Genomic DNA, 12,145 nt, shown 5'->3' with positions numbered 1-12,145 from the left:
TGTCTGTTTTTCTGCTGATGCTGTTTTGATTACTATAGATTTGTAATATACTTTGAAGTCAGGGCTTGTGTTATCTTCAGCTTTGTTCTTTTTCTTGGGATTGCTTTGGCTATTCAGGATCTTTTGTGGATTTTCTGTTCTATTTCTGTAAAAAATGTCATTGGGATTTTGATAGGGATTGCACTGAAATCTGTGGATTGCTTTAGGTAATATTGACATCTTAACAATGTTGATTCTTCAATTCATGAACACAGAATATCTTTCCATTCTGTATGTCTTCAATTTTTTTCAACAATATCTTATGGTTTTCAGTGTACAGGTCTTCTACCTCTTTGGTTACATTTATTCCCAGATATTTTATTCTTTTTGTTGAATTGTAAATGGAATTGTTTTCTTAATTTCTCTTTCTGCTAGCTCATTAATAGTGTATAGAAATACAGCAGATTTTTGTGTATTGATTTTGTACCTTGCAATTTTACTGTATTTATTTCTAACAGTTTTCTAGTGGTGTCTTTAGAGTTTTCCATATACAAAATTATGTCATCTGCAATGGTTTTACTTCTTCCTTTCCAATTTGGATGACTTTTATTTCTTAATCTTGCCTAATTGCTCCAGCTAGGACTTCCAATACTATGTTAATGAGTGGCAAGAGTGGGTATCCTTGTCTTGTTCCTAAACTTAGCTTTCAGTTTTTCATCATTGAATATGGTGTTAGCTGTGGGTTTGTCATATATAGCCTTTATTGTTACATTCTTTCTATACTCATTTTATTGAGAGTTTCTGTCATCAATGGGTATTGAGTCTTCTCAAATGTTTTTTGTGCAGATGAGTATATGATTTTTATCCTTCATTTTGTTAATATGGTGTATCACTTTGATTGATTTGTGGATGTTGAACCATCCTTGCATTCCTTGAATAAATCCCACCATCTCACACTGTACACCAAAATCAACTCAAAATGGATTAGAGATTTGAATGTAAGATCAGAAACCATAAAACTCCTAGGAAAAAAAAAGAGGCAGTACACTATCTGACATTGGTTTTAACAAAATCTTTCTGGATATATTTCCTCAGGCAAGGGAAACAAAAGCAAAAATAAATGAATGGGACTACATCAAACTAAAAAGTTTCTGCACAGCAAGGGAGACCATCAAGAAAATGAAAACTCAATCTATTGAATGGAGAAGATATTTGCAAATCATATATCTAATAAGGGGCTAATATCCAAAATATATAAAGAACTCATACAACTCAAAAGCTACAAAAAAATAAACAACCTAATTAAAAAATGGGAAGAGGAGCTAAATAGATATTTTTTTTCCAAAGAAGACATAAAGATGGCCAACAGGCATATGAAAAGATGTTCAGCATCACTAATTATTAGGGAAATGTAAATCAAAATCACAATGAGATATCACCTAACACCTGTCAGAATGGCTATTATTGAAAAAGCAAGAAATAACTAGTGTTAGACAGAATGTGGAGAAAAGGGAACACTACACTGTTGATAGGAATGTAAATTGGTAAAGCCACTGTGGAAAACAGTATGAAGATTCCTCAAAAAATTAAGAATTATCCAACTCTTCCACTTTATTTATCTGAAGAATTCAAAAACACAAATTTGAAAAGTTATATGAACCCGTATGTTCTTTGAAGCATTGTTTACAATAGTCAAGATATGAAAACAACCTAAGTGCCCACTAATAAATAAATGTATAAAAGATGTGGTGTACATATACAGTGGAATACAATTCAGTCATAAAAAGATGAAACCTTGCCATCTGTGACAACATGGGTGGACTTTGACGGTATTATGCTAAGTGAAATAAGTCAGATGGAGAAAGACAAATACCATATGGTTTCATTCATATGTGGAATATAAAAAAAAACAAGGAAAAAAACCAAAATAAGTGAACAAACCAAACCAATCAAAAAACAAGCACATAGATACAGAGAATAGACTATTAAATCTTTAAAACCCAGTCCTATTAGAGTTGTGGGAATAGCTTCAAGATCTTTTTTTATGGACTTAAACATATAGCTCATTTTCCTAAATACATACTTTGTGTTCTCATTTCTAGTAAAAGATTATATTGTATATGCTCTTATGTATTTTACATTTTTACTCACTTTAATATTAAGAATCTCAGAGATTTTTCACCTTAATAATCATATAGCTCTACCTCATTCTTTTTAAAAGCTTATACTATTTCACAAAATTGATACACCATAATTTCTGAACCATTTCCCCTCTATTGACTGATATTTAAGCTGTTTTCAATTTTTCACTTTTATCAACAAGCTGTGGAAACAATGATTTTATATTTCTTTTTCTTTTCTTTGCATGTGTACAAGTATTTGGCTTGCATCAGACACCAAAATGTAGAATCGCTGAGACAACGGGTACTAATATTTATCTGTTTATACAGATTCTGCCAGATTGCCTTTTTAAGTGGCTGAACCAATTGATATGTTCTCCTACCACTAGTGAATGAGATGAGCATCTCCCCACACCCAAACATTGCAAAGGTGGTGGGTAAAGAGTTGCATCTTGTTTTAATTTGCATTTCCCTTATTATGTGGGAGGTTGAACAGTTTTTCATGTTTATTGGTCACTTAAATTTCCTCTTCTGTGAACTGCTGTTTATTTCCAATGTTATTCAGTTGAGGTTGGATCAATATCTACCATGTTTGTAAATGTTCTTTATTCATTATATTTGTTCTACCCCCCTACCCTTTTCTGCCTTCTCTGGTTTGAATTTAGCATTTTATATAATTCCACCTTATCTCTTCTGTTAATATATCAATTGTATTTCTTTTTATTTTATTTATTAAAATTTTTTTCACCATAAATTTAGTGGCTTAAAACAACACAAAATTATCATCTTATAGTTCTGGAGGTCTGAAATACAAAATAGATGTGCCTGGGCTAAATCAAGGTGTTGTTAGGGCTGAATTATTTTTGGAGACTCCAAAAATAAGAGACTCTTCTTCTTGCCCTTTTTAGCTTCTAGAGGCTGCCTACATTCATTGGCTCATGGCTCCTTCCTCCATCTTCAAAGTCAGCAATATAACATCATCAAATCTGCTTCTGACTAACTTTTCTGCCTCCCTCTTCTTATAAAGACCCCTGTGAATACATTGGGCTCATCTAAATAGTCCAGGATAATCTAATCTCCCCCCTCAAGATCTTTAATTTATTTTTTAATTGAGATATAGTTGACGTATAATATTATATTAGTTTCAGGTGTACAAGATAATGATTCCATATTTTTAATCATTTGTATATATTTGTATGTGTTGCAAAATAATCATCACAATAAGTCTAGTTAACATTCATCATTAACTTAGTCACAATTTTTTTATTGTGATGAGAAAGTTTAAGATCTACTTTCCCAGCAACTTTGAAATATGCAATACAGTATTGTTATCTATAGTCACCATGCTGTACATTACATCCTCGGGAGTTATTTATTTTATAACTGTAAGTTCTCATTTTTTGACTACCTTCACCCATTTTGCCCTCCCCTCCTCCACCTTTGGGAATGACCAATAGTTCTCTGTACCTATGGGCTTCGTTTTTGTTTTTTTAGATTCCATATATAAGTGAGATTGTACAGTGTTTGTCTTTCTCTTTCTGATTTATTTCACTTAGCATAATACCCTCAAGGTCCATCCATGTTGTCACAAATGGCAAGATTTTATTCTTTTTATGGATGAATAATGTTCCATTATATATAAAGTATATGGATAGTTTTATTTTTAATTTTTTGAAGAACTTCCATAGTGTTTTCCATAGTGGCTGCACCAATTTGCATTCCCACCAACATTACATAAAACTCCCTTTTCCCCACATCCTCGCCTGCACTTATTTCTTGTCTTTTCTTTAATAGCCATTCTAAGAGGTGTGAAGTATACTTTTAAAAAATGTTTTTAGTGGTTGCCTAGAGTTTACAATTTACATTTTACACCACTTCACCTGTACCACAGATACCTTATAAGAGAGTGTTCCCAATTCCTTCTCCCATCACTTGTAATATTGCTGTCATGTGCTGTGCTTATGTATATGCTGTAATCATCACCTGTCCCAATCCAAGATGTTTGGGTTCTCAGTTTGCTGCTGAACAGCCATCTTAGGTTTCCCTTTAATGTCTCCAGGGTTGGATCCACCAGTTTCAAATTTCCACACCTTCCTCATTAGTGGATTACTTTCCTATTTGTTTAGAATCCATCCTATTGTGTTTTCCTAAGAGTAGGTGTATGCTGTTCAGTATTATACATTTTCAAAATAAATACATAAATAAACTAGAACCATACTAGATGACTTAGAGAATTTTTTGCAAGGTATTAATCTATGAGATGAATTTTATGCAGAAAACAGTCTATAATTCAGAGAAGAAAATCATGTAATACTAAAATATGTTGAAAGAAACCTGCAAGATATGGGTAGGTTATAGATATAGGTAGATGGATGTATATACTTTTGGAGAATTTAGGGAAGAAGACATATAAGTTTATTAAAATGGATATGTCAAAGGGGTGGGGACAGTGATGTGGATGGAAAGGAAGGAGAGATGTGGTTGGAAGCAAGCAAAAAAGAAGAAAAATAGTGATTGCATAAAAATTTAATATCATGTATAAAATTGCATTTAAAATTGTATATATAAAGGAAATAAAGAAAATTTATGAAAAACACTCAGACACATGTTTGTAAAGTAAAAATTTTCAGCATTGTATGTTTGAAGGTGTCCTGATTTACTCTGAGTTTTGAAGGGCTAACTCTGTAGTCACTGTTACTGATGAGCTGTCTTAAACTATTCTTGCCAGCATTCCTCTATAGGTGGCTGGTTTCTTAATTCTTTCTGGAAGCTTTTAAACCTTTTTTTATTTTTTTAGGGGTTGTTATTTCACAATGATGTGCCTTGCTTTGGTCCTTTTAAAATTCATTTTTCTGAGTATCCAGTTGTGCCCTTTCAAAAAATTCTTCTACTTGTGTTTCCACCTTAAATAATTCTCTTGATCTATTCTTTCTTTGCCTTTTTCTTGCACAGCTTTCTTAACTCCAGTTAGGTGCTTATTAGACCATCTAAATGAATCCTTGGCCTTTTAAATTTACTCCAAACTTTACTCTTTTTCTCTCTTTTAATCTTTGTACTTATTTTTTTGGGGGGGGTGGATTTCTTCAACTTTATTTTACGATCATTTTGGTAAATTTCCAAAAGTCAATTAAAAATTTTTTCTCAGATCACTATCTCTTTCTTTGTAAGTTGCTTTTTCTTTGCATCCTGGGATGCAATATGTATCCTCAAATCTCTCTAAAAATATTAGTGTTTTTGAAAGAAAGTTTTCCCCTGTTTTCATTTTCTTTCTTTTCTCCTTTTCTTTCTTTTCTCCTTTTCTTTCTTTTCTCCTTTTCTTTCTCTCTTTCTTTCTTTCTTTCTCTCTTTCTCTCTTTCTCTCTTTCTCTCTTTCTCTCTTTCTCTCTTTCTCTCTTTCTCTCTTTCTTTCTTTCTTTCTTTCTTTCTTTCTTTCTTTCTTTCTTTCTTTCTTTCTTTCTTTCTTTCTTTTTCTTTCTTGCCATGCTGTGCAGAATGTGGGATCTTAGTTCCCTTACCAGGGATCAAACCTGGGCCACAGGCAGTGAAAGCACTGAGTCCTAACCACTGGACGACCACCAGGGTGCCGAGACCAGCTCGGCGACTCGAGGTGAGTGACGGGTGCCGCAAGCTTGAAGAAGACACAGACACAGACTGAAGAGAAAAGTGGGACCGGGGGGCTCAAGACCTCTCGGATCAAGAGCCCCGCTGACTCATCCCAGGCTGCTTTTATTGAGTTCGTGGGCTAACATTCTCAGGTTACACTCATAAACAGTCAAAGGCCTCACATGATTGAGGCAATTATCTTTGTTTACTTCCTGGGTCTGAGTTGAGCAGGTGTGGATTTGAGCTGGGGGTGGAGAGCAAAACAGCCCTGGGGGCAGGAGACCTCTCTCAGATATTGGGGGTCTGTGCACCACCCCTGTTGGCCCCTCTGCGGCTGTGCCTGTCTTAGGTTGTTCCTCCTCTGAGGAATCTTACCCGTCTTTGGCTAACCAGCCATCCCTCAGGGCCAAACACGGTGATATTAGTCTCCACGCCCCGCACCCTCAGTTCCTCCACTGCTCAAGCAGGACATTCTGAATCCCATCCCTCGGCCCACATACTTCAACACTTTCAATGCTTCAAAAAGGTTCCAGAATGTCTTCCCACACCAGGGAATTCCCTCTCCTTCCCCAGAGATATTCGACAATAACTCGGGTAAATTTTTTCTCTTTCTTTTTTTAATGTTATCCCTTCTTTTTGACATTAGAAAATGTCCTCAAAACTCTGTTGACCTGTGTGTCTGTATCTACTTAAGAGGAGGATTTATAACTCAATCATTATGATTCACCAAATTAAAGAATAAAGAAGGAAAATCATATGAATAACTCACTAGATGCAATTGATAATAATTAATATCATATATATGATGTTAAGAATTAAAACTCTTAGCAAAATAGGAATAGATAGGAATTTTCTCTGTCTAATTACACAATATATATATACAGTAAACATCATACTTAATGGTGATACTGAATGTTTTTCCTCTAAGCTTGGAAACAAGGCAAGGAAGTCCATTCTCACCACTTCTCTTCAATATTGTATTTAAACTCCTAATTAGTGCAATAAGTCAAGAAAAAGAAATCGTTGTTAATGTTCAACTACCATAATTTTAGAAAACCCTTATAGTTGGAGGCTTATGGGTATATTATTTACAATTTCTGGCAATAACGAGTTTTGCCATTCCAAAAAAAAACCATTGTTGGAAAGAAAGAAGTGAAACATTTTTTGTGGCTGATGACATGATTACTTTCTATAAGATCCAAAGGAAATCTACAATACTTTACCAGAACTAGTACATGAATTTAGTAAAGTTATAAATACATGGTTAATATTTTTCAAAACCAATTCTATTTCCATATAACAGTAATAAGCAATTTAAAAAGCAATACCATTTAAAGTAGCATCAAAAAGAGTAAAATAACTCAGAATAATTTTTAATGAAAAAGGTGCAGAATTTCTATACTGAAAAACTATAAATGCTGCTAGGCAAACATAAGGAAAACTAAATAAATGGAGAGCTACACAGTGTAAAAAAATTGGAAGCTCATTATTGTTAACATGTTAGTTCTCTCCAAATTTATCTATAGGTTCAGTATAAACCGAGTAAAAATCCAAAAGACTTTTCTTGTTGAAATTGATAAATCAATTCTAAATGAGATGTGAAAAACCCAAGGACCTAGAAAACCCAAGACAATATTAATTGACTTCAAGATTTTCTATAAGCTATAGTGTTTAAGCCAATGTGCTATTGGCATAAGAATAGACAAATAGGTCACTGGTATAGAATAGAAAATCCAGAAACAAACCCATGGTTATACTGTAAATTGCTTCCTAAATTTTCATTAACTTGGGGTAGGCAGAGATTTCCTAGATAGTACACTAAAGTCATTAACCACACACACACAAACTGATAGACTGGATTTCATAAAAACCAAAATTTTCTCCATATCAAAACATGTGGTTAAGAGAATGAAATGCAAACCACAGGCTGGGACAAAATATTTACAATACATAAATCAGTTGAAACACTTTTACCCATAATGTATAATAAACTCCCACACATCAATAAGCAAAAGACAACCCAATAATATCAATGGATAATGGGCCAAAGACTTGAACAGACATTTCACAAAAGAAGATGTATAAATTGCCAATGAATTGCTAAGCATATGAACATGTGCTTAACATCACTAGTCGTTTAAAACAGAAATTAATACTAAAATGAGATACCACATCACACATACTAGGATGGGTAAATTAGAAAAGCTATTTCTAATAGACTTTGAAAAAGTTTGGTAGTTTCTAAAACAATTAAACGTACTCTTACACAATGACCCAGCAATTTCCTCCTAGTTGTTTACCCAAAAGAAATGAAAACAACTTGCTACCAAAAGATTTATACAAGAACAGCAGCTTTATTCATATTAGTTCCAGACTGGAATCAATCCAAATGTTCAACAGAAGGAATGTGAATTAACATATTGTGCTAGAGTCACACAATAAAATACCCTCGACAATAAGAGGAACAAACTTCTATTCATCCAACAACATGGATGATGAGCAGAAGTCAGACACAATGCACATGTGATGAATTATTTTTGTGTATATGAAATCCAGTAACAAGTAAAATTAACATATGGTGACAGAAGGGACACCAATGTTTCCCTCTGAGAGGGTGCCTGGGCAAAAGTGGTCAGGGTGCAAGTTGAGGGGTGGAACGTGTGCCATTCTGTTCTTCATTTTTCAAATAACACATCAGTTTTCAGCACCATGTCTCTCTTGCGATCTGCTTTGCCTCTCCAGGGTTCTGCAGGGCACACTGGTTGCTTTCCTGACCTCTGGGAGCATCTTCCACCTACAAAAGTATTGTAATTAATGATCCTCTGACCACTTTTTGTCTTATAGATTTCAGTAGAAATCTCTCATCTGCTCATTGGCCCCTGCCATTCTCCTTGTAATTGTGAATTAAATCCTTTTATTAACATTTTATTGGGGTGGGGGGGTTAATAAAAGAGAAGACAAATGGTTCTCTTTGATCTGCAATCTTTAATTAGAAACTTTTTTAATGCAGAAGTCAACACAATAATGTGATATTATGTTTCCCTGATGGTTTTGGGTACTGGTAAGTGACAGTAATTCTCCTCTCGTTTGACTAAGAAACCTTATGAGTTGTTAGAGAATTTAAGAATACAAAATGTTGATTAAAACATAATTATCAGAACTATAAAATGATCAACTAAGAACCAAAGTATAGACTCACATTTAAAATTAGTTTCAAAGGAAAGAACAGCAATTTCTGAAACTGAGATGCCTAAACAGTTTCACTTTATATAGCAATAGCACAGAGAGATTTATATTAGCACAAAGTAGAAGTCCCAGAAGAAATGATTGATATTCTTGTGAAATTCTCAATTTATATCTTATTATATTATTATTAACATCTCATCATTTATGAGCAAGTTTATAACATAGGGTGCCATCTCTCTCTTTTTAATTTAAAAAAATTTTAAAATTGAAGCATAGTTGATTTAAAAATGTTGTCTTAATTTCCACAATACAGTAAAGTGATTCAGTTATATACATGTATATATATAATATACATATATTCCTTTTCATATTCTTTTCTGTCATGGTTTATCACAGAGTATTGAATATAGTTCCCTGTGTTATACAGTAGGACCTTGTTGTTTATTCATTCTATATATAATAGCTTGCATCTGCTAATCCCAAACTCCCAATCCATCCTTCCCCCAGCCCCCCTTTCCCTTGGGAACCACAAGTCTGTTTTCTATGTCTGTGAGTCTGCCTCTATTTTGTAACTAAGTCCATTTGTGTCATATTTTAGATTCCACATATAAGCATTATCATATGGTGTTTGTCTTTCTCTTTCTGACTTATTTCACTTAGTATGATAATCTCTAGGTCCATCCATGTTGCTGCAACTGGCACTATTTCATTTTTCTAATGGCTGAGTAGTTTTCCATTGTATATATGTACCACATCTTCTTTATCCATTCCTCTGTCTGTGGACATTTAGGTTGTTTCCATGTCTTGATTGTTGTGAATAGTGCTACTGTGAACATAGGGTGCATGTACCTTTTTGAATTATAATTATGTCCAGATACGCCCAGGAGTGGGATTGCTGGATCATATGGCAACTGTATTTTCAGTATTTTCAGTTTTTTGAGGAACCTCCATACTGCTTTCCATAGTGGCTGCACCAACTTACATTCCCACCAACAGTGTAGAAGTATTCCATTTTCTTCATGCCCTCTCCAGCATTTGTTATTTGTAGACTTTTTAACGATGGTCATTCTGACCAATGTGAGGTGGCACCTCATTGTAGTTTTGATTTGCATTTCTCTAATAATTAGTGATGTTGTGCAGCTTTTCATATGCCTGTTGGCCATCTGTAGGATAACATTTCTTTTAACATCTATGCGCAGACAGGGGCACTATTTTTATCCTTCTGTGGTTTATTTTCTCTTAATTAAGAAGCATTTTCAAGGTAAAATTTTTATTTCATTGTTTTTCATTTATTTGTTCATACTATTTTGATTTTATACCAATTAAAAAATTTTTTAAGATAATATATCAGATATGTGAAGATATCTTTACAATGCTTTAATTAGGATGCATTGGAATGGACTTTTTCAGTCCTGTGTTTAAGTCTTTCTTAACCTCCGTTTTTCTTCAATCACATTTTAGTTATTATTTCAATTCCATTTATTCTGATCTCTACTCAGGACCACTTATTTTATATGTGTTAGGTCTTTACAACCTTTCCTTCATATGTAAAATCTTACAGCCTTCAGAAGCATCTTGGAAACTTGATGACCATTTTCACATGGTATTCTTCCTCCCTAGGATGTCCACAGAAAATTGGGACATAGACAACAGGCTTATCTATGAGACTGTATTCAAGCACTTCAAAAGACATAAGGTACAGATTTCAAATGCAATAAAAAAGACATTTCCTTTCTTTGAAACTCTCCGTGACCAGGAACTCATCACCAATAAAATGTATGAGGTAAGTGAAGTTTATTACATCACACACTGGTAAACTGGCCCCAAACTAAGCTGTACTTTCATATCCTGGACCAAAACATCAGGGCACAACAAGCCATCTGAGGAATCTCCTGCGAGGTCCTACTGTATAACACATTTTCAAGTATTGTTGCAAGTGTTCCTATAAGGCAAAAAGGGAGAATAGGAACACGCATCACTGGAGACAGTCCTGCTTCTAATTGAAAGAATGGTGCTCATGGTGACCAGTGGAGTCAGGTGAATAGCACTGGAGACAGGCTGAATCTGAAGCAGGTATGCACCATAGATGTTTAATTCTTTGTAGGAATGCACACAGTAGAGCATACACTAAGAATTAAAAGTAATTTTAATGAACTGAATAAATTTAATATATTGATTTGATAAAATAATAATTGACACAGCATTTCTTTTCAATGAATATCAATTTAAATAGTTAGATCTGAGAACATTAAAACCCACAGAGACAATGCCTTGTTAGAACAAATTTGGGAGTAGATGCATGCTATTCTTTCTCCAACAGTTTTCAGCTTTCTGTTTTTTTATGGTATTTCTGGAGTCTTGGAATTTGGGTTAATTTTAGCAATGGGTATTGTTGGAGATACATCAAGTCTTCTTGCTCTGTGAATATGCTTTCCCTGTAGTCAAGCTCACAAAATGGAGAACTGTCACCTGCCTTGCTTGAGCCCTTCAAGGCTGTCAGTCTTGGTGAAGGGGCAGGAGTTGTCCAGTCAACAGAATAGCCACTCATCACCTACCTAGTCTATTCCTTAAACATTTGACCAGGTTCTTCGAGGGCTACACATTGATTAACTTTGAACGGACTTTTTTTCTTTAGAATTGCTCCTTCTTATATCTAATACAAATGAGGGTGAGAAGATCAAATTCAAAAATGAGTATTTTTAAGGAGGAAGGATTTACTTGTTGCACTTAGTAGCCATACAAATATACAGAAATTCTAAACTTTCACCTGAAAAGATACCTATGTAGGGAAATCAGAATAGGTAATCATAAAATCTCTTTCCAGGGCTCTTCTGTAACTTGTAAGTCTGTATTTATATTTTCATTCAATATTTTTAAGGACTGTCAAGATTCTTGTAGAAACCTGGTCCCTGTATCAAGAGTGGTGTACAATGTTCTCAGTGAGCTGGAGAAGACATTTGATCTGTCATTTCTGGAAGCATTGTTCAGCGAGGTCAACATGCAGGAATATCCTGATTTAAATCACGTTTATAAAAGCTTTGAAAATGGTAATTAACTTATTATCTGCCTTTTGATGTTGAAGGTGAATTTTGTTGAACAATTATATATTGAGCTCCTACCATGTGCCGTACATTTTGCTGGGCAGTGGGGATATAACATTTAACAAAACACGTACCATAAGCCTTCTCAAAGCTCATGTTATAATGGCTATGGTACAACACCCACCTGGAGATCTGCTTAACTAGGCATTTAGACTC

General features: G+C 34.2%; 1 protein-coding gene across 1 annotated transcript in view; it reads left to right on the top strand.

Annotated features, from left to right (window-relative positions):
* The window catches only part of LOC130859187 (nuclear autoantigen Sp-100-like), a 37,161-nt gene that overhangs the window by 3,801 nt on the left and 21,215 nt on the right, over nucleotides 1-12,145 (top strand). Inside the window, exon 3 of the mRNA XM_057746490.1 lies at nucleotides 11,767-11,935. Coding sequence (XP_057602473.1) covers nucleotides 11,767-11,935 — 169 coding nt within the window. The remainder of the gene's footprint in view (nucleotides 1-11,766; nucleotides 11,936-12,145) is intronic.

Source organism: Hippopotamus amphibius, chromosome 8 (assembly GCF_030028045.1).
Source record: "Hippopotamus amphibius kiboko isolate mHipAmp2 chromosome 8, mHipAmp2.hap2, whole genome shotgun sequence".
NCBI classification, from domain to species: Eukaryota; Metazoa; Chordata; class Mammalia; order Artiodactyla; family Hippopotamidae; genus Hippopotamus; species Hippopotamus amphibius.
This window is presented reverse-complemented; position numbering and strand designations above follow the sequence as displayed.